The sequence below is a fragment of the Brassica napus genome, chromosome A3 (assembly GCF_020379485.1).
Source record: "Brassica napus cultivar Da-Ae chromosome A3, Da-Ae, whole genome shotgun sequence".
Lineage (NCBI taxonomy): Eukaryota > Viridiplantae > Streptophyta > Magnoliopsida > Brassicales > Brassicaceae > Brassica > Brassica napus.
The window spans coordinates 30,844,401-30,866,073 of record NC_063436.1 but is presented as its reverse complement, the minus strand read 5'-3'; the positions used below and the strand labels follow the sequence as shown (position 1 = coordinate 30,866,073).

Sequence of the window (21,673 nt, the reverse complement as noted above, 5' to 3'; positions counted from 1 at the left end):
TAGGAGTCCACACACACACAAAAAAAAAAATTATTCATCAAGGGCTAACATCCCATTTTTACAGTTTTAGGCTTTTAGCAGAAACTCCAAACAAAGACTGAAAGAAAAATAATTCATCTATAATAATATTCGACAGTGATAAACAAAGAAAAACAACAAACAAGTGGTCAGATCTTATTTCCTCATAAAAAGTTCTAATAACTGAATCGATATAGTTCCTGAACGACAATACTGACCGGAAGATTCGGAACATTAAATCCATTTTAAACATGTGGGTTCTTCCTATCATCCTATGTGGTCCCGAAATTACTATTGTTTTTATTTTACAAGCCAAAATTACAATAATCTCTTACAAGCCAAAATTACCATTATACCTTCATTCTATAAACACTATAAAAAACCCAAGCCCCTCAACCACAAATCACTCATCATAGAAACGAAATGGAAAAAAGTAAAAGAAACTTATTATATGAAGAAGCTAAAGCTTCTCTAGACATCTGGAGATATGTCTTTGGCTTTGCAGATATAGCAGCTGCAAAGTGTGCCATCGATCTTAAGATACCAGAAGCCATTGAAAACCACCCTTCCTCACTGCCGGTGACACTAGCTGAGCTCTCCGTCGCAGTCTCTGCCTCTCCGTCACATCTCCACCGTATAATGAGGTTTCTTGTGCACCAAGGAATTTTTAAACAAGTTCCCATAAAAGATGGTCTAGCCACAGGCTACACTAACACGCCACTCTCTCGCCTTATGATGATCACAAAACGTGACGGCAAGTCTCTGGCTCCTTTCGTTCTCTTCGAAACAAGTCCCGAGATGCTAGCTCCATGGTTAAGACTGAGCTCAGTTGTCGCTTCTCCGGCCAACGGTTCACATCCACCACCGTTTGATGCGGTGCACGGTAAAGATGTGTGGGCTTTAGCAGAGGATAATCCATGCCTCAGCCATATGATCAATGAGGCCATGGCTTGTGACACAAGGCGCGTGGTGCCACGTGTTGCCAGAGCTTGTCACGACTTGTTCGAAGGCGTGGCTACGGTGGTGGATGTAGGAGGCTGTACCGGAGAGACGATGGGAATATTGGTTAAAGAGTTTCCTTGGATCAAAGGATTTAACTTTGATGTTCCTCATGTTATCCAAGTTGCTCAGGTGTTGGATGGCGTTGAGAATGTCGGAGGCGATATGTTTGATTCTGTTCCAAAATGTGACGCCGTTCTCATCAAGGTTAAGTTCATTTTCATACTCTATGTTCTTTTGATTAACTATCAGTCTATTATTAGTCAGCTTTTTTTTCTTACATCTTTAATTTCGTTCTCAAAATCAAACTTAATTTCAACATATAAGAAAAAATTAAAATGCATATTTAAGAACTAAGAATATTTTTAGTATAATATGTGAAATATCATCATTCTTTTCATTTTGCAATAAGCCTCGTATTTAAGTATAGATTATGATATGATTTTTTTTTTCGTATATCGTATAACCTTTGTGTATACATTCTATTGTTTTTATTGTAGTTTTCATTGTCTGTTTGATTTAATATGATTGTTTTGTTATGCATTATTTTAATTTATTAATGTGCTGACTGCATGAGAAAACAAATAATCTATTTTAAAGAGACTTTTTTGTAATATTTTGAAGAAACCTAAAGTACATGCATAAACATAATAAGTATTCTCTTCGGTCAAAAAAAAACACAAGTATTCTCTTACAATAAGGAATATATTACATGCTTGAAATTTTATGGTTTCACATATAGAGAATATTATGGTTTCAGAAAAAACACAAGTATTCTCTTACAATAAGGAATGAATGTATTACATGCTTGAAATTTTATGGTTTCACATATAGAGAAAAGTTCGGATGTAAACACAAAATTTAAAAGAAAAAATTTGGGGAAATTTCATGTTTACTATTTTGATGGTACCACTTTTCATTTTACCACCACTAAAAGATACATTTTCAAAAATATTTTTTTCATTAAGTGACAAAAGACTCTTATACCCTTATTCTTTATATATATAATAAATCATTATCTAAATAAATAAAAAAAAACAAATAAAAAATTCATTTTTTTATGTTTTCGAATTATACTTTTTCAAATTTAAACTTTTTTTATAATTTTTTTTTGAATTTTTTTGGGTAATTCTCTTTAATAGATCTTTTTAAGTCTTTGTCACAAAAATAGACCTCAAAAACTAAAATGACCAAAATAGCATTTTTTATTTTGAAAATTTTAATTTTTTTTATTTTTAAAAAATTTGAAATTCTATCCCCAAAACCCCACTCTTCAACTCTAAACCCTAAACACTAAACTCTAAACCCTAAACTCTAAACCTTAAATCCTAAACCCTAAACCCTAAATCCTAAACCCCACCCCTTAACTCTAAACCCTAATGTCTAGATTAATTAACCCTAGGTGTATAAGTGTATATTTACTTCTTTTGATAAAATATTTAAGTCTATTTTGGTTATTTTTATTTTAAGGTTTATATTTGTGATAAAAACTTTTTTAGGTCTATCCTAGAGAATTTCTCTTTTTTTAAATGTTTTTTATTATTTTAAACTTGTTTTTGATAATCGAAAATTACGTTTGAAACTATTTTTTAAAAAAATATAGTATATATTTTAAGTATTTATTTATATATTTATTAAAATTCTAAATTTTATATTCTAAATACCTAACCCACTCATCAACTCTAATTCTAAGTCTAGATTAGTTAATCCTACGGGTATAAATGTTTTTTACCTTTCATTAAAAGTAAAGATAAAATTGATTAGTGTAGACATAAAAAGTAGTACTATGAATGTGGTATTTGGTGTAAATTTTCAAAAAGTTTTCAGAATCCATTGTCGAAATAACATGACTATTTGAGGAAGAAAACACATGACTATTTATTTGGGACGCGATATATGATATGATGCAAAACTACAGATTCAATTGATGGCGACCACTATCTCTAGTATCAAATAAATAAAGCAACCACTACCAGTTTTTCCCAGATATTAACCAATATACAAGGACGACACATCCTTTTTAAAAGCAACCCCTTCTTTTGTAAGATTGATTTTCTTTTTTTTTTTGCTAAAGGATTAAGTTCTTTTGTAAGATTGATGAGTAACAGATGAAAAATCTTCTTTTTTTTTTTGTAAAAAAAAGGGTTGAACCCGAGTCTATTAAAAACACATATCTAACTTCTGGGTGGAGGTACAGTCCACGGATAAACTCTTTCATGGACATTCAAATGAGCTGAAAGTAATAGTTCATATCTGTGTGGCCAGTGGGATTCGAACCAGAGTTTGATGTATTGGATTTATTTCCTCTAGCGCCACTGGATTACCACCACTGGTTAACAGATGAAAAATTTGTAGCATATTTTATAGATGAAAGGTTGAAATTGGGCTATTTAATGTATATTCTCTGAAAAAAAATTGACAGGCTTTTTTTCCCCAAATTATTTCTTTAACTGATGAGGTTATTCGTTCTTTATTTTCTTTGTGAGACCCTTTGAAATATGAGAGCCTTAAAAAAAACATATTTGTTCATATAAAAGATCTGCGGTTTCAATCATATTTTTTTTGGTGCAAGCTTAAATCATATTTCAATGCATGATATTGACTAGTTATATCTGAAACTTAAACTGTTGAAAAATGATGACAGTGGGTGTTACATGATTGGGGAGACAAAGATTGCATAAGAATATTGAAGAATTGCAAAGAAGCTGTCTCACCAAATATCGGGAAAGTGTTGATAGTGGAATCTGTAATCAGAGAGAAGAAAAAGGCGATGATAGTGGAAGACAGAGATGAGAAGTTAGAGCATGTGAGATTGATGCTTGATATGGTGATGATGGCTCACACAACCACAGGCAAAGAACGAACTTTGAAAGAGTGGGACTTTGTTCTTAACGAAGCTGGTTTTGCCCGATATGAAGTTAGGGATATTGATGATGTTCAGTGTGTTATCATAGCATATCGGTGATAAAAGCAAGATATGAAAGGGTTAATCCAAGCTAGGGAAGAGCTAAACCAAAATTTACTTCGAGAAAACTGAATCTATTTGCGGTTATCGGTTAAGTAGTACGCGTGTGAGAAGTTATGCTAAGTGTGAATGGTTGTGTCGTGTCAGAATAATCAAGGCTTGTTTACGTATCAGTTATGTTGTGTCGTAATAATCAAGGCTTGTTTCAGTACCAGCCATGTTGTGTTGTTCTTTTTTTAGTAACTGAATTGTTGCGTGTGTTCTTTGTACCTCCACTTATTTTTTTATCAATTTCGTTGATTAAGGAGGTGCTATTGAATGTGGTACACTGACTTGCACTTATAAGTTGTTTATATCTATATATTTATTAATTTATTTGAGTTTTGTTCTGTTGCCTTTGAGTTTGAACTATTTTTTTTTTTGATAAACCCTATTGGCTGATCCGGTCGACTCCGGAAAGAACACATTTAGTGTTACAGAGTGGACTAACCCGAAAACATATCATACTGCCTGACCCGAGTTTGAATTATATTATACATGTTATAATTTTATTATCTTTGTTCATGTGATTTTTGTAGTATATTGGTCATCAATAATTAAAAATTATATCCAAAAAGCCACTTAAAAAGAATCTGGTCGCATGAAAAAAAAAAAAAGTGAAACCTAGACTAATGGTGGAATTAGAAAATGAAAAAGATAGTGAGATTATTGAAGGATACTAAGATTTAAATATTAGCACTAGAGCATTTTTTAAGCATTAAACAAAGTCACTAGAGCATTTTAGAATACTTTCCGTTTTGGCGCCTTAAAGCTTAACTTAAATTACTAGGCTTCCCAAAAATCACATCTGTAACGCCTAAAATCAACATTCAGTCCAAGTAATTAAGATTGCCAATAACGTCCTTTGGCTCATATTTGTTACCACTTCTCATTCAATTCTCCACCCCCTCCTTCATTGTTACTCTGCATATAAGCCGAGAGCAACAACCCATGGACAACACCACACATATTGATCCATTTTAAACATGTGGGTTCTTCCTATGTGGTGCCGAAATTTCTAATGTTTTTACAAGCCAAAATTGCTATCATCTCTTACAAGCCAAAATTACTATTGTGCCCTCATTCTATAAACACTATAAAGAAACTAATCCCTCAAATCACAAATCACTCGTCATAGAAACGAAATGGAAGAAAGTAAAAGAAACTTATTGGATGAAGAAGCTAAAGCTTCTCTAGACATTTGGAGATATGTCTTTGGCTTTGCAGATATAGCAGCTGCAAAGTGTGCCATCGATCTTAAGATACCAGAAGCCATTGAAAACCATCCGTCACAGCCAGTGACACTAGCCGAGCTCTCCGGTGCAGTCTCTGCCTCTCCGTCGCATCTCCACCGTATAATGAGATTTCTTGTGCACCAAGGAGTCTTTAAAGAAGTCCCCACAAAAGATGGTCTAGCCACAGGCTACACTAACACGCCACTCTCTCGCCGTATGATGATCACAAAACGTGACGGCAAGTCTCTGGCTCCTTTCGTTCTCTTCGAAACAAGTCCCGAGCTACTAGCTCCATGGTTAAGGCTGAGTTCAGTCGTCTCTTCTCCGGCCAACGGTTCACATCCACCACCGTTTGATACCGTGCACGGTAAGGATCTGTGGGCTTTAGCAGAGGATAACCCGTGCTTCAACGATGTGATCAACGAGGCCATGGCTTGTCACACAAGGCTCGTGGTGCCACGTGTCGCCGCAGCTTGTCACGACTTGTTCGAAGGCGTGGCTACGGTGGTGGACGTAGGAGGCTGTACCGGAGAGACCCTGGCAATATTGGTTAAGGAGTTTCCTTGGATCAAAGGATTTAACTTTGATCTTCCTCATGTTATTGAAGTTGCTCAAGTCTTGGATGGTGTTGAGAATGTCGGAGGTGATATGTTTGATTCTGTTCCCAAATGTGACAACGTTTTCATCAAGGTCAAGTTCATTTACATACTCTCTATTCTTTTTATTACTAATCAATGGTTTTTTCTTTCTTAATTACATCTTTCATTTAGTTCTCAAAATCAAAATTTTCACATAACAGACAAGACTAAAATAAATACTTCTTATGTTTCAAAATAATACATGTTTTAAGATTTTCACGCTTATTAATAAAATATAATATTCCCTCTGTTTCATAATAAGTGCAATTTTAATATTTTTTCTTGTTACAAAAAATGTTACAATTCTAATGCAAATTATACTTACTTTCAGCTGAAAATTAATTGAAAACTGTATCGATTTTATAAATAATTTTATTTTTTTCTCAAATGAATATTATTGGTTAGAGAAGTATAATTAATAACAACTTACATATATTTCCGTCACTTTCTTAATATGTGTGAAAAATGTCAAAGTGACACTTATTTAGAAACGGATGGAGTAAAACTTAGTTATTAATGCATAGTTTTCTGTAATTTTATATTTCCTATATTTCTAAACCAATAAGACTTCAAGAAATTAAGTTAATATTCTTGAAGTTCACAATTTTTCATTACTAATTGATAAAAAATGCATTGAAAAAATAAAAATATACATCTTTCTGGTACAATTTTTTTCTAGAACATGTTATTTTTGAAACCGAAGAAGTATTTCTAAACTAACATTATTTTTAGTATAATATTGTTTGAAACCAAATCATTCTTTTCACTTTGCAGAAAGCTTGTACTAAATAATTTATAAATAAATTTTGATATGATTTTTATTTGGGCAATTGTCAAAAATAGCACCTTTTGAAGTTTTCCTTCCCAAACTAGCACTCAGGATTAGAAGTCACAAAAATAGGTTTCATTAAAGGGGTAATTTACCTTTATACCCTTTGTTATAAGAATAGAAAAAAAAAACATTTCATTTCATTCGATCGCGAATCTTCTCCGGCTCCTCTCGGGAATCTTCACCCTCACCGGCACTGTCGTCTCCGACTCGGGAATCGTCGTCTCCGGCTCGGGAATCATCTTCTCCGACTCGGGAATCGTCGTCTCCGGCTCGGGAATCATCTTCTCCGACTCGGGAATCGAAGTCTCCGGCTCGGGAATCATCTTCTCCGGCTCGCTAATCGTCTTCTCCGGCTCGCTAATCATCTTCTCCGGCTATCTAATCATCAGCGTCACACTCTCTACTCTCAAAATCGGTAACTTTTTAAAATTAGGGTTTTTGAATTAAAATTTGGGAAGCTTGCGTTTTGATTTTGATTTGTGTGTTACTCGTTCTTATTAACAAGCGAAGCAAATGAAGACTTTTGTGTTGTTTTGTATTTGTGTTATTTCAGGAAAGCCTTCCAGAAAAGTTTGAAATTTTTTTTTTCCTTGTTTACGCAGGATAGAAACAAGATGGGAGATTCAGTACCTCTAAAACTAGCACTGCCAGAGCTGAAGTATCCTATTGGTTCACAGCCAAAAGAAAAGTCAGCAATCAACCAATACTCTGGTTCAGATTATATCTCTATTGTCAAAAGCATCCTAAAACCAGATGAGATGATAAGAGTCCGAGGATCATTTCTGGGACCTGTAATGAAGCTCAGTGAGAGAGGATTGAAGTTATCAGCAAAGATAGTCTACGCCATTCTCACTAGAAGCATCGTTTCTGTCAAGGAGAATGAAGGCTGGTTCCATTTCGGTGCGCAGCCAATGAGGTTCTCTATAAGAGAATTTCATATGATGACAGGCTTGAAATGTAGTGGTGCATTAGAAGGACCACGAAGGGAAACCGAGAGATTTAATTGGGAATTGCTAAAGGGGCGTAGTCATAAGTTAAGTGACGTGGTGGACCAGCTCAGAAACACAAGAGAAGATGCTTCTGAGGAGAGAATATGCCTCGCAATGCTCATCCTGGTAGAGAGCATATTATTGCGGAAGAGCAAAGGAGGGAGTTTTCCTTTGGAATATGCGAAAAATGCACAGGATATGACATATCCATGGGGAAAAGAGGCTTACATTGTGCTCCTGAAGTCAATTCAAAACGCTGTCGCGAATCATTTGGAGAATAAATCCAAATTTGAGTTGCAAGGTTATCCTCTAGTATTCCTTCTTTGGATACTAGAGTCGATTCCTTTGCTAAGGAATAAGTTCAGTAAGTGTGTACCAACAGTTGAGGTTCCTGGGCCGACTTACTTGTGTGAAAAATACACTGAGATAGAGAATCCATCACTTGATAGGGTTTTACAGGTTGAAGCTGATACAAAGGTAAGCTTTTCCAAGTATATGTTTCTCAGTTTATTTGGCTTTTTCTTTTTAATATGTTTCTCATTGGTCTTTTTTTGAAATATTCTCAGCTGAAGGTCCATTGCATACTACCTTCTATTCCTCATGATCCAGAAGATGATATCTCCATGGAAGACAAATATAGTGACGAGTTGGAAACAGTGAAAGATGTAACAAAGAAAGGGTACAAGATTACAGCCGATGACTGGGAAAATAGGTGTGTAGACACATTTGACACATTGGATGCTCTTATTCAAATGATGGCAAATAAGGAGACTGGCCAAGCTTCTACTCCGATTGATGAGGATTCAGTAAATGAAAAAGTGAACAGGATCATCACGGTAATGGAGGAGAATCTGAAGAGCATGAAGGATCGAATGTCATTACTGGAAGAAGAAAACATACATCTTAGAGCTCGTGTGTCAGAGTTGGAAGGAAACAGCAATGTTTTTCCCACTAACGTGACACAAAAGGTAAATTCTCAAAACATCTTCTTTTACATTTGCATTTTCAAGTATTTTTTTGAAGATCTTGTACATATTCTTGAATGCCTTCCTAATATTTGACAAACAGCGATCCAGTGGGACACCTTTATCTCCAATGTCTCACACGCAACCATCGAGTGAGACACCTTTATCTCCAATGTCTCAACAGCCTAATTTGACACATGAGGTATGTAACCAATAAATATTGTTGAGTTTTGAAGTAATATTTGGAAAGCTTTTGTACTTCTTGAATGCATTCCTGATTTTTGCAGGAGACAATGATTGAATCAGCTGCATCTCCAAAGTCTCAACAAAATGAGGTATATGCTCAAAAATTATTAAGAAAATATTTGGAAATTCTTGTACAAAATCCTGAATGCCTTCCTGATTTTTGCAGGATTACACGCAATCATCGAGTGAGACGCCTTTATCTCCAATGTCTCAACAGCCTAATTTGACAAATGAGGTATGTAACCAATAAAATATTGTTGAGTTTTGAAGTAATATTTGGAAGCTTTTGTACATATTCTAGAATGCATTCTTGATTTTTGCAGGACACAATGAATGAATCAGATGATGAAACTCATGCCCTTGATACTCAAGTATTCTCTCCTAATCTGACAAAAGAGGTATATGCTCAATGATATTGTTTTCACAGTTGGAGTTTACAAATTAGTTTTGGGTGATTTTTTTTTACATATAAAGGCTTTTCTGATTTTTGACAGAAAGAAACAGAAACGTCTACCGGTGAGAGGCCATCCAATCCTAATCAAGATGGAAAACCAGATGATGAGGTAATATTTATTCTAGAAATTATAGTTGAATGTATTCATGATGGCCATTCCTGATATTTTTTTGCAGATTGTGAGAGAGAAATTAACAAGTGAGTCACCTGCTAGTCAGAGTCAAGTTTTGCAGAAAGAAACAGTAGAAATGAATGAGACACCTTCTTCTCCAATAGCTCCAAAGAGTATTGAAACTCCCGTTTATACTCCAAGTCAGACTCAGCAGGTACATGGTCAAAAAAAATCTTGGATTTTTAAGTTAATGTTTGAAAGCTTTAGAACGTACTCTGGATTGACTTCGTGATAATTTTTACAGATTGAGAGAGAGCCATCGGATGACACGCCTGCCCTTGATACTCAAGTTTTTACTCCTAATCTGACAAAAGAGGTATATGCTCAATGACAGTTGGAGTTTACAATTAGTTTTGGGTGATTTACATATATAGACCTTTCTAATTTTTGGCAGAGGGAAACACAAACCTCTACTGATGAAACGCCACCCAAAACTAATCAAGGAGAAGGAAAACCAGATGATGAGGTAATATTTACTCTAGAATTATAATTGAATGTATTCATGATGGCCTTTCCTGATATTTTTTGCAGATTGTGATTGAGTCACCTGCTGCTCAGACTCAAGTTTTGCAAAAAGAAACACTGGAAATGAATGAGACACCTTCTTCTCCAATATCTCCAAAGAGTATTGAGACTCAAGTTTTTACTCCAATTCAGAAACAGCAGGTAAATGTTCAAAAAATCTTGGAGATTTCAAGTAATGTTTGAAAGCTTTTGTACGTGTTTTTGATCCCCTACCTGACTTTTTTTTGTTTTTTTTGCAGACGGTAACAGAGGAAACGTATGAGGCTACACAGCCATTGACTGAGATCATTTCAGCAAACAATAAAAAGGTAAGCATAGAAATGTCTTTCATAAGTACAACTTGAATTTTAAATTGTAGAAACTTCTTCATAACTACCTCTTTTATTTTACTGTTATTACAGGAGGATACACATGCTGTGCATTACAGACCCTCCTCTCCATTGTCTTCACTAATTGCACTAGTTATTGAAGAAAATAAGAATGCTTTGGTAAGAAGAAATATTTAAAATGTTTAGGTAATATTTTTCTATTCAACTAACTCTTACCATTTACTTTTGTCTTATAGAGTGAGACAGAAACTGCGACCCAATATTTTTCTACAAGTGAAGGAGAGCATTCACAATCAAGCAGAAAGAATCAAGCGGAAGAATATCTCAAGGATACTACAGAACCTACTACTGAGCTAGTTTCCACAGATGTTTCGAAGACACAGCCTCTTACTCCGCAAACACAGCACCTTCAGACAAGTGAGGGAGATCAATCCGATGAGACACCATCAGAGCAGAATCAAGCAGAAGAAAATCTCAAGGATACTACAGAACCTACTACTGAGCTAGTTTCCACATATGTTTCGAAGATGCCGCCTATTACTCAGCAAACAGAGCATCTTCAGACAAGTTCTATAGATTTTTCAGAAAAAAACGAGGTATGCATCGAGTATATTTGATCTTTAATTATTATTCTAACAATTTAAAACCGCTGATGTTACTGAATCTTCATTTTTAATAGGTTGAAGTAAGCAGGCTTCTAGCTCACTTTCAAATAGGCGCAGAGGTTGAAATTTTGTCTACTGATGACGAAATATGGTATCCAGGAAAGGTTGTTGATCTTAAACTGTGTGAAGGACTAGAGGAGCTGACAGTTGAGTACACGACACTCTTCACAGACCAACATAGACTTCAGAAACTTCAGGATACTATCACGGCTGACAAAATACGTCCTGCAACACCAACTAGTGACCAAAAATCCTTTGAGATGATGGATAAGGTAGAAGCCTTCTACAACAATGGCTGGAGCAGCGGACAAATTAGCATGGTACTTGGTGATAACACATACTCGGTGTGTCTCTATACTTCTATGGAAACTATTCTATTCAAACATTCAGATTTGCGAATTCATAGAGAATGGAAAGATGGAGTCTGGAAGATGGCAGATAAGGTAAATCATAACTAGAATTATACTTCACGTGAATTGTTTGATATACATACATTTTAGTTTCAGGAATGGTTTCCAGAAATTCCGATTGCAACAAATTTGATAATATTTTGCTTGGTGTCTATTGTTTGATTAAAGGTGAAGCCTGATAAGAAAAGGAAAGCTGCTGCCTCATCACAAAATTCAGGAATGGATAATGTTTTCCTAAGAAGGAGCGAGAGGGTGCCTAAACGATCTAGAGACACAAAAACTCCATTCAAGTCTGACAGAAATCCGGCTTTAACTGTAATACCTGAGATTATACCTGCAGTTGATCCGTTTTCAACTCCTGCGGAACATAAGCTTTCAAGGCTTCAAAATTGGATGACATTAAAGCCCGGCATGCATGAAACGTAAGCATGTTTCTGTCCTTGTCTATATATTCTTATATTTATGTATAAGAGGTTTGGTAATTCCTTTGAATCTTTAATCGACTGCAGGTCCCTATCAATCAATGATAATAAGATAAGGAAATCTTTCTTTCAAAGCATGGAAAATGCAAAAAAGGACCTTAAGAAAGAGGTAATTTGTTTACATATGTTCTTGCCTTGAGCTTTTTTTTTAAAAAAAAATTCAGGAAGGATTTGTTTAGTTTCAGGAAATTATATAGTAACAAATTAGATAATGTTTGCCTTTTTTTTTGCAGCACATTGATGGAGCCTTTGCAATGCTAAATTGCAGAAGAAATGAGAATGCTGCTTGGTTCCACAACTACAAGATTCCAAAGGCGTGCTTCCTACCTATGGAGTTCTTGCATTGCTTGCTCTCTGATGATTTGGCTTACAAGAAAGAAAAGGTCAAAGGTAAAAAGATTTTCAACGATTTATTTAAAGATACTGTGAGAGGGAAGGTATATCCAGAGAAGACATGGGGAGAAGATGTTGATGTTGTGTATGGGATTACTCTTGGAAAAAAAAGCAATGTCTGGATTGGGATGGAAATTCATTTGAAGAAGAAAAGAATCACAGTATATGATTGTTTTCAAAAGGAAAGCAACAGCATTGATATTCCTCAAGTGAAAAAGTTGGCAGGTATGTATAAACAATCTGTATTTGATGTATTCATCTGTTTCTTGGTTTGAAATATTCAACTGATTCTATCTTGATATTGATTTTTAAATATGACAGTGTTGATTTCTAATCTGCTGGTGGAATCTTCTGGTGATGAGGTAGATAAGGTGAAGATGATTCCATTTGAGATTGAGCAGGCACAAGGTTTACCCAAGACAAAACATCCTTTCAACTGTGGGATATTTCTTGTCAAGATTCTGGAGTGCCAGTCATTGAAGATAGGAGACATGACAAAGATTAATGATGACAATGCATTGGAGCTAAGGAGAACCTTGTCTTGTGAGATCTTCAACCAATTTGTGGATGAGAGCTTTGGGAAATGAGAATGATGCATGAAAACATTTTTTGTTTTAGTTAAGACTCGGTTTTAGTTATGACTGTTTATTTTGTTATGTTGTTGGCGTCTGGTTACATAAGAAAGATTGGAAGGATATCAAGTATTTTATTTGGGTATCATATATCTTGGAAGGTTAAAATATTGTTTCTGGATGGGTTTCCAGAAAAAAAGTTAAGTGTTTCAAATGTAAAAAAGAATGAAATGAGATTATATACTAAGGATTGGACATGTATATGGTAAGCTTAAAATTGTGATGTTTACAGACAACAAAAATTTAGAACCACAAAGGATCGAACCCAGAGGGAGAGAGTCTGCGTATTTGGATAGTGTGGGAGTTTAGCCACTAGGCCAAGAAGAATCATCTGTTATGGATTACATTTAATTTTATTTAACTCCAAACTGTAACACAAAAAAGAATTAAAATAGATTTTGAATCCACCACATATCGAACCCGGGGATAGAGAGACTTTTGAGTTATAAAAAGCCTTGGTTTAACCGCTGGTCTGAGGAGAATCATCTGTTAAGAATATTACATAAGCATACTTAACCCAATTAATATAGGATAGGTTTCCAAAACAATACATTTCGATTGAAAAAAAACAAAACTCTTGCCGTCTCAACACTCTCGCCGTTTCAAACTTCTCGAATCTCACTCGTCTCCGCCTCTCGAATCTCTCTCTCATCTCCATATCTCTCGATCTCCGACGAAAACCCATCTCCAGAACTCTCTCTCTCTCGATCTTTTACGCGAGCTCTCTCTATTCTCCGAGAAAAACCATTTCTAGAGCTCTATCTCTTGAAGGTATGTTGCAGATTCAACCTTATGTGTGTTTTCTTTCTGAGAGATTGGTCTCCTGTTTTTTGCTTGTGTATAGACTTGCTCGTTTTAACCTAATATGATTCGTAGAATTCTAGTTCATGTGAAAGCATGTGTATAGACTTCGGGAAGGATTTGTATTTTTTTCAGGAAACCCTTCCTGAAAATTGGATTTTAATTAATTTAGACAAATAAAATTTTTCTTGTTTACGCAGGATAGAAACAAGATGGGAGATCCATTACCATTAAGACTAGCACTGCCTGAGCTGAGGTATCCGATTGGATCAGAGCCAGAGAAGACGATATCGATAAACCAACACTCGATAGTTGCTTATATCAAAACTGTTAAGGAAATTCTAGGAAATGATGAGTTCAACAGAATAAGAGGGACGTTTTTGGGACCGGTGATCAAGCTTGGAGAGAGGTCTTTGAAATTATCAGCTAAGATAGTGCACGCAGTTCTCACCAAAAGCATCAAGACAGTGAAGAGACACGAAGCATGGTTCCATTTTGGTGCTCAGCCAATGAGGTTCTCTATAAGAGAATTCCACATGGTGACTGGTTTGAAATGTAGTGGTGAAGCAAGAGAACCACGAGAGGGAACCGAGAAATTTAAGTGGGACTTCCTAAAAGGGCGTACTCATACAGTAAAGGACGTGGAGAAGCAGCTCAGAAACACAAGAGAAGATGCTTCTGATGAGAGATTCTGCCTTGCAATGCTCCTCCTGATTGAGAGCATACTACTACAGAAGAGCCTTCTCGACGGTGGCACAACTTTTACTTTGGATTATGTGAAAATAGCGCAGGATATGGATGTCTTGATGACATACCCATGGGGGAGAACAGCTTATAATTTGCTGTTAAAATCACTTCAGAGAGCTGTCGACAAAAGCCTCGACAAAAACAATTATGATTTGCAAGGGTTCCCTATGGCATTTCTTATATGGATACTTGAGTCAGTACCTTTGCTACAGTATGCATTCAGTCAAGTTGTTCCTATTCTGAGCGTTCAACCGTCTACCCCAATATTTTTGTGTGAGAAGTACCTTCAAATAGCTTCTCCACAGCTGATAGATGTTCTCCTAATTGAAATCAAAGATCATGTAAGTTTTTACATTATTTTTTTCTTGTTTCTGTTTTGCCTTATGATTCTCCATTTAAAAGCTAATTATTTTTATGGTTTCAGCTTAAGGTCACATGCATCCTACCTCCTATTTCTAATGATCCAGAAGATGATGTTTGCATGGAGACGAAGCTAATAAAGATCTGGATGACATGGCCGATTTATCCAAGAGAGGTTATAAGTTTAAAATTAGAGATTGGCGAAACATGTCAGTAGACCTATACGGTGCTAATGAAGAAATAAGAAGAGCATCTTTACTGTTTGGGAATGGAGGGATGAGTCAAGCTTCTACTTCGTATCAGGAGGAGTCTTTGGAATCAAAGATCAACAGAATCAGCGAGATGGTGGGAGATAATTTAAGGATCATGAACGATCGTTTGTGTTTGATTGAAAAAGACAGGAAACAGATTAAAGAACGTGTGACAAACCTAGAGAAACTACAAAGAGTTACTTCATATGAAACTCCAAACAATGAGGTAACTTTTTTTTCGGAAATTAAAATTAATGTTTATCTAGTTCTTGATTCAGTTTTGAGTTGTCAAGTAATTTTGGAAGATGTTATACATATTTAGGCTTGCCTTCCTAATTTTTGTTGTACTTGCACAGACTGACACAACTCCATTTCATGAGACGGCTTCCAGACAAGGTGAAGCCAATGCAGATCAAGCAGATGAACAACTTAACAATGAGGCAAGTATAATTTTGAAAACTGTTGGTATTTATAAAATTATGAATTTGGTACGTGTTCATAATCCCATTCCTGACATCAGGATACACGAGAGCCTATGAATGAGATCACGAAAGAGACACCTGGTTCTCCAATAGCTCAACAGAATATTGAGACTCCAGTCCTTACTCCAATTCAGACGCAGCAGGTACCTTCTTTAAAAAATTGGACTTTTCAAGTAATTTTTGGAAGCCCTTGTACGTGTTCATTCAACCATTCCTGAATTCAGGAGACTCACGAGCTTATGAATGAGATCATTTCACCAAACATTTCCGACACACAGCCAAATACCCGAGCTCGCAGAAATCTTTTAACAGAGCAAAATAAGGTATTACTTTCATTAAAACCTTTAATAAATACTCAGCAACTATCAAAATGACTGGATATCCTTGAATCTAAACCATCACAGGATGTAGAAAGCAGAGTTCAAAATCCCTTTGAGATCGGAGCAAATGTGGAGATTTCATCACAAGATGACAATACTTGTCATAAATGGTATCCAGGAAATGTGTTGGCAACATATTTGGTTGATGGGGTTGAGATGGTGAAAGTTGAGTACTTCGTCCCGTCTCTGGACGAAAAGAAGAGGAAAAGGAGTGTTGAGACACGTGTATCAATTGACAGAATACGTCCTCAACCACCACCTGAGAGATCTGGAGCGAAGAAAAGTTATGAGCTAATGCAGGACGTGGAGGCGTTCGACAATGGTGCCTGGTGCGCTGGAAAAGTTAAAGTCATTTTGTTTGATGGCTCGTGTTTTGTCTCTTTGAACAATTCTAAAGAAGAAATTTACTTCCACCATTCTGAGATGCGAAAACCAAGAAAATGGGTAGATGGTGTTTGGGAGATGACAAAAAAGGTAAAACAAATGCCTTGGATCACTTGAATTGAAAAATAATGTCATTTGTTTAATATCTCGGTATTGATTTTCAGATGGAAGAAGAGCAGACGCAGAGTGTGAATCCAAGTGAAGGAGATGGTGATAAAAAGGTATGAAATATTTATACATCATACTAGGAATTAAGATATAAATGTATCTGAATTTTTGTCATTCAAAAAGGGGAAGGGGAAGGCTGTCGCTTGTAAGAAAAATGAAGCAGCTGGTCCATCAGAAGATGGTGTTGGGAAAATGGCAAAAGAGGTAATAAAAATGAATAAGATCCACTTGAATTGAAGTTCAGGTCAATAGTTTGATATATCGGTTTTGTTTCACAGATGGAAGTAAAGCAGGGTAAGAGTGTGAAACCAAGTCAAGACGATCATGCAAAAAAGGTATAAAAAATATTTTTACTTCATATTAGGAAGGCATTCAAGTATAAAGATAAAAACGATCCTGAATTTTGTCTTTATTTTGTCTTTATTTTTAATTAAAGGGAAGCCACATGTTGGTAAGAAGAAGAAAGCAAATGCTCAGCCAGTAGATTTGCTTCCTTTTCTACAGCGAGAAGAGAAGAGGCCAATACGACCTAGAAACCCTCCTATACCTGTAACACCTGAGGTAATCCTTCCAATTGATCCATTTGTGACACCTGAATTTCCTCGGTTTTCAAGGCTTGCACACTGGATGGATCTACGGGGCATATATCGTGTGTAAGCAACTTTTTGTCCTCGCATAAATATTCCTAATTTATTTTGTAAAAGTTTCGATTGATACTAGTTAATTTTATCAACTACAGACCGTTTTATATCAATGGAAAAGAAATTGAAAAAGAGTTCTTTAAAAAATGGACGATGCAGAAAAAAATCTCAACAAAGAGGTAATCAACACTCTGTTCTGTCTTCTATTTGATTGTGTCATATGTTTAGGAAGAGGTTGAGTTGAGCTATGCTAGATGTCCATGTTATAGCAGTTCTATATGAAGTTTCTAACTATATTGTTACATTGGCAGCACATAAATGTTGCATTTGAAATGCTAAATTGTAAGAGGGTTGAGCAAGGTGCTTGGTTCCGCAACAACAATCTTCCAGCAGCATGCTTTGTACCAGTCGATTTCTTAGAAGTGGTTGGATACGCTTATGAATCTGTCAGGAAGCCACATAAGAAAAAAAAAAGTTATTGGAGGGCTGTGTAGGCGAACTTGTGAAAGGTTTAATACATCCAAAGAAGGTATGGCTGGAAGATGTTGATGTTATATATGGTGTCATTGAAGATAAGTTGAGCTGTCACTATATTGGGGTGGAGATACAATTGATGGACAACACAATCACACTCTTCCATTGTGGTCTTCCAAAAGCAAATATCAAACGTGCTCTTAATAAAATCCAAGAACTGGCAGGTAAAAATATTAGCTAATTTAGAAAATAAAAGTTTGTCACTTGCTGCTTGTGATTGTGATGCATTTTTACATATTCATTTTGTTGTCTGTTGGTGATTGATTTATTGTATAATTTTGGGTATTTATGACAGTGTTGATTAGTGCCATAAAGATGGAACTTCTTGGTGAAGAGGTTAATTTCGAAGATATCAGTCCATTTGAAGTTAAGTTTGCAGAAGGGCTTCCAAAAACAAAATTTCCATACAACTGTGGTATTTTTGTTGTGAAGATGCTGGAATGCAGGTCACTGGGATTGAAGAGCATGGCTAATATAAATGATGAAACTGCGATGGACTTACGAAGCAAGCTATGTTGTGAGATCTTCGACCAGTTTATGGATAAAGATTTCCAGGAAGGTCAAAGGAAGTGAAAATGTCATATTTGTTCTGTTTTCTACACTGTTTTTCTACTTTGATATTAATTATCCCTAACGTTTAAGTTTAAGTTTGTAATGAATTATCCCTAACGTTTTTTTCATTTAGATTGTTATTGAAAAATTTTTTAGGATGTATTGATGAATTGTCAAATGCTTATGGTACTTTTAGGATGGGTTTCCAGAAAAAGAGTGAGAAAGCAAAATGCACCAAAGCCTAGCATATTCCTTTAAAGTTTACAAAAAAAATGAAAAAAAAGTGATCCGATGTTGATTGAACTCGTGAACTCTCGAAAGATGAATCAAAGTGTGCAGCCGCTGTGCCAAGGGTGTTATACTTGCCAAAAGATATAATAAAACGATAATAACTTGTAACTTTTGAATATTTAATTAAAAACAGAAAAAAGTGAAAATATACACAACGGGAATCGAACACGGCTTATTGTGTGATAAGGGTACACTAAGAGTAGAAGGGCTTGCCACTAGGCTATGGTGGATATTCGATATCAGAGTAAATGTGAACTTATTTATTCACAGACGATAGATTTATATGATCTGGATATCATTTTAAGTATTCAGGATAGCTTTCCAAAACAAATTCCTTTAAAGTTTACAAAAAAAAAAATGAAAAAGAATGTGATCTGATGTTGATTGAACTCGTGAACTCTCGATAGATTAATCCAAGTGTGCAGCCGTTGTACCAAGGGTCTTATACTTGCCAAAGCTACAATAAAACGAAAATAACGTTTGAATATTTAATTAAAAACAAAAAAAAATGTGAGTATACACAACGGGGATCGAACACGACTTATTGTGTGATAAGGGTACACTAAGAGTAGAAGGGCTTGCCACTAGGCTACGTTGGTTATTCGATAACAGAGTAAATGTGAACTCATTTATTCACAGACGATAGATTTATATAATCTGGATATCATTTTATGTATTCAGGATGGCTTTCCAAAAACAAATAAGCAAATCAGATAACCAAGTTATAAGAACACTAGGCCAAACCATTACAAAATAGTGAAAAACATTGAACAAGTTTTTTATTTAGGTTGTTAATTGAAGAAAAAAACAACACAAAGAAACAAAAGTGCTTATTCATTTAAAATAAAAACTGAAAATCAAACATAATGTGGTCCTTAAAAACAAAATAAAAAGAGAAGACGATAACATGAAATTACTCATGATGGAGCCAACTTTCGCCAAGTTTATCCCAATCAGGGACTTTGACCTTCACATCAGCAAGCATTCCTTCCGCTTCCGAGTGCTCTTCTTTGAGTTTCTCCAACTCAGCAGTTAAATCAAATTTTCCATCAGCTTTGATAATATCTTCAAGCAACTCGATTTGGACAGCAATTGAATTTGCTTTGCTGGATGCAAGATTCCAATCATTCTCAGATAGCCTGTATTCGTTGGACAAACGAAGAAGAGCCCTGTAATGTTCCACAGTTTCCTTCTTCCCCTTCTTGAAACCTTCGGCGGCATCACATCCGTAAACCTCCTCTATGGGACGCTTCATCATCTTCTTTGAACTTCCTTCCATTGAAACTTTGTCCTGCAACAAAATCGAAACTAAGATGTTACGATAAAATAGAAATAGAAAAAAGTTCATGAATTGAATGGAAAATGAGAAAAATCGAAAACTAACTTGTATTGCAAAAGGATATATCAAGCGAAATGAAGTGAGTGAATAAAAGGTCTGATATCGTCCCTTATATTTATAGAACAAAAAGGAACTCTTCGATTATTGAAGTCAGTTAAAATAAACTCTTGATTATTGTGGAACTCTTCGATTATTGAAGTCAGTTACTGAAATAACCAATCATATAACACCCAATCTTGACGAAAAGAAACTCTTCGGTACTGAGTTACATGATGTCGTTTGGAAGAGACTCTTCGATTCCTGAGATATATGTTTGAACAAAAAAAAAAAAATCACCCATTACTCGTAGGAGAGTCGAACCCGGGTCGATCAAATGTTTCGGTATCATAGGTTTCGTGGTTTAGCCGCTAGGCTGAGGAGAATCATCTGTTAGTTGCTTCCACATAATTGAATTTACCCATACAATTTATAGTATAATACATTGGAAAGATCTTTGATAGTTCAGGATGGGCTTCCGATTGCGACAAATGTGATTCCTGAGATATATGTTTGAACAAAAAAAAAAAAATCACCCATTACTCGTAGGAGAGTCGAACCCGGGTCGATCAAATGTTTCGGTATCATAGGTTTCGTGGTTTAGCCGCTAGGCTGAGGAGAATCATCTGTTAGTTGCTTCCACATAATTGAATTTACCCATACAATTTATAGTATAAATACATTGGAAAGATCTTTGATAGTTCAGGATGGGCTTCCGATTGCGACAAATGTGATTCCTGAGATATATGTTTGAACAAAAAAAAAAAATCACCCATTACTCGTAGGAGAGTCGAACCCGGGTCGATCAAATGTTTCGGTATCATAGGTTTCGTGGTTTAGCCGCTAGGCTGAGGAGAATCATCTGTTAGTTGCTTCCACATAATTGAATTTACCCATACAATTTATAGTATAAATACATTGGAATATTTGATAGTTCAGGATGGGCTTCCGATTGCGACAAATGTGATTCCTGAGATATATGTTTGAACAAAAAAAAAAAAATCACCCATTACTCGTAGGAGAGTCGAACCCGGGTCGATCAAATGTTTCGGTATCATAGGTTTCGTGGTTTAGCCGCTAGGCTGAGGAGAATCATCTGTTAGTTGCTTCCACATAATTGAATTTACCCATACAATTATAGTATAAAATACATTGGAAAGATCTTTGATAGTTCAGGATGGGCTTCCGATTGCGACAAATGTGATTCCTGAGATATATGTTTGAACAAAAAAAAAAAATCACCCATTACTCGTAGGAGAGTCGAACCCGGGTCGATCAAATGTTTCGGTATCATAGGTTTCGTGGTTTAGCCGCTAGGCTGAGGAGAATCATCTGTTAGTTGCTTCCACATAATTGAATTTACCCATACAATTTATAGTATAAATACATTGGAAAGATCTTTGATAGTTCAGGATGGGCTTCCGATTGCGACAAATGTGATTCCTGAGATATATGTTTGAACAAAAAAAAAAAAAAATCACCCATTACTCGTAGGAGAGTCGAACCCGGGTCGATCAAATGTTTCGGTATCATAGGTTTCGTGGTTTAGCCGCTAGGCTGAGGAGAATCATCTGTTAGTTGCTTCCACATAATTGAATTTACCCATACAATTTATAGTATAAATACATTGTATATTACAAAAGTTGGATGTTACAAAAGTTGGATGGGATTCCAGAATAGTTGAATATTACTGTTTTTTTTCTAGCAAAGAAGTTTAAA

The 21,673-nt window shown here is 35.6% G+C and overlaps 4 protein-coding genes across 6 annotated transcripts in view; all 4 read left to right on the top strand.

The window, feature by feature from the left end:
* Positions 1–412: 412 nt before the first annotated feature.
* On the top strand, positions 413–4,365 carry LOC111214354 (acetylserotonin O-methyltransferase-like). Its single transcript, XM_022717088.2, has 2 exons — positions 413–1,224; positions 3,662–4,365. Exons 1-2 carry the CDS (start codon positions 442–444, stop codon positions 3,980–3,982), a joined length of 1,104 nt encoding a protein of 367 aa, XP_022572809.1. The 5' UTR covers positions 413–441; the 3' UTR covers positions 3,983–4,365.
* Positions 4,366–4,965: 600 nt separating this feature from the next.
* LOC106350458 (acetylserotonin O-methyltransferase) overlaps positions 4,966–21,673 on the top strand; it is a 37,474-nt gene continuing 20,766 nt past the window's right edge. Inside the window, exon 1 of the mRNA XM_022717086.2 lies at positions 4,966–5,946. Within this exon, the coding sequence (XP_022572807.2) occupies positions 5,167–5,946 (780 nt within the window). The 5' untranslated portion in view covers positions 4,966–5,166. The remainder of the gene's footprint in view (positions 5,947–21,673) is intronic.
* LOC125574990 lies at positions 6,746–13,189 on the top strand. Of its 3 annotated transcripts, XM_048762513.1 has the most exons (20): positions 6,747–7,141; positions 7,329–8,192; positions 8,282–8,683; positions 8,784–8,882; positions 8,968–9,015; positions 9,093–9,161; positions 9,250–9,324; positions 9,421–9,489; positions 9,557–9,706; positions 9,797–9,868; positions 9,947–10,018; positions 10,084–10,218; positions 10,317–10,385; positions 10,479–10,565; positions 10,643–11,002; positions 11,086–11,514; positions 11,650–11,903; positions 11,991–12,072; positions 12,197–12,581; positions 12,678–13,189. In XM_048762513.1, the coding sequence occupies exons 2-20, from the start codon at positions 7,341–7,343 to the stop codon at positions 12,941–12,943; spliced, it is 3,975 nt and encodes a 1,324-aa protein (XP_048618470.1). In that variant the 5' UTR covers positions 6,747–7,141; positions 7,329–7,340; the 3' UTR covers positions 12,944–13,189. The 3 variants fall into 3 exon arrangements, with proteins under 3 accessions (XP_022572806.2, XP_048618470.1, XP_022572805.2); XM_022717085.2 differs by lacking the exons at positions 9,557–9,706; positions 9,797–9,868; positions 9,947–10,018 and having other exon boundaries at positions 6,746–8,192; XM_022717084.2 differs by lacking the exons at positions 9,421–9,489; positions 9,557–9,706; positions 9,797–9,868 and having other exon boundaries at positions 6,747–8,192.
* On the top strand, positions 15,032–16,953 carry LOC111214353 (protein AGENET DOMAIN (AGD)-CONTAINING P1-like). The gene is made up of 3 exons (XM_022717087.2): positions 15,032–15,772; positions 15,854–15,952; positions 16,034–16,953. Exons 1-3 carry the CDS (start codon positions 15,683–15,685, stop codon positions 16,508–16,510), a joined length of 666 nt encoding a protein of 221 aa, XP_022572808.2. The 5' UTR covers positions 15,032–15,682; the 3' UTR covers positions 16,511–16,953.

What these genes read in the sequence shown, in the direction of transcription:
- LOC111214354 (XM_022717088.2), top strand. Translation starts at nt 442, where the DNA reads ATGGAAAAAAGTAAAAGAAACTTATTATATGAAGAAGCTAAAGCTTCT. An exon ending in GTGACGCCGTTCTCATCAAG is followed by an intron (nt 1,225 to 3,661) that starts GTTAAGTTCATT and finishes AAATGATGACAG; the next exon opens with TGGGTGTTACATGATTGGGG.
- LOC125574990 (XM_048762513.1), top strand. Translation starts at nt 7,341, where the DNA reads ATGGGAGATTCAGTACCTCTAAAACTAGCACTGCCAGAGCTGAAGTAT. An exon ending in TCTGGAAGATGGCAGATAAG is followed by an intron (nt 11,515 to 11,649) that starts GTAAATCATAAC and finishes GTTTGATTAAAG; the next exon opens with GTGAAGCCTGATAAGAAAAG. An exon ending in AAAAGGACCTTAAGAAAGAG is followed by an intron (nt 12,073 to 12,196) that starts GTAATTTGTTTA and finishes TTTTTTTTGCAG; the next exon opens with CACATTGATGGAGCCTTTGC.
- LOC111214353 (XM_022717087.2), top strand. Translation starts at nt 15,683, where the DNA reads ATGAATGAGATCACGAAAGAGACACCTGGTTCTCCAATAGCTCAACAG. An exon ending in CTCCAATTCAGACGCAGCAG is followed by an intron (nt 15,773 to 15,853) that starts GTACCTTCTTTA and finishes TCCTGAATTCAG; the next exon opens with GAGACTCACGAGCTTATGAA. An exon ending in TTTTAACAGAGCAAAATAAG is followed by an intron (nt 15,953 to 16,033) that starts GTATTACTTTCA and finishes AAACCATCACAG; the next exon opens with GATGTAGAAAGCAGAGTTCA.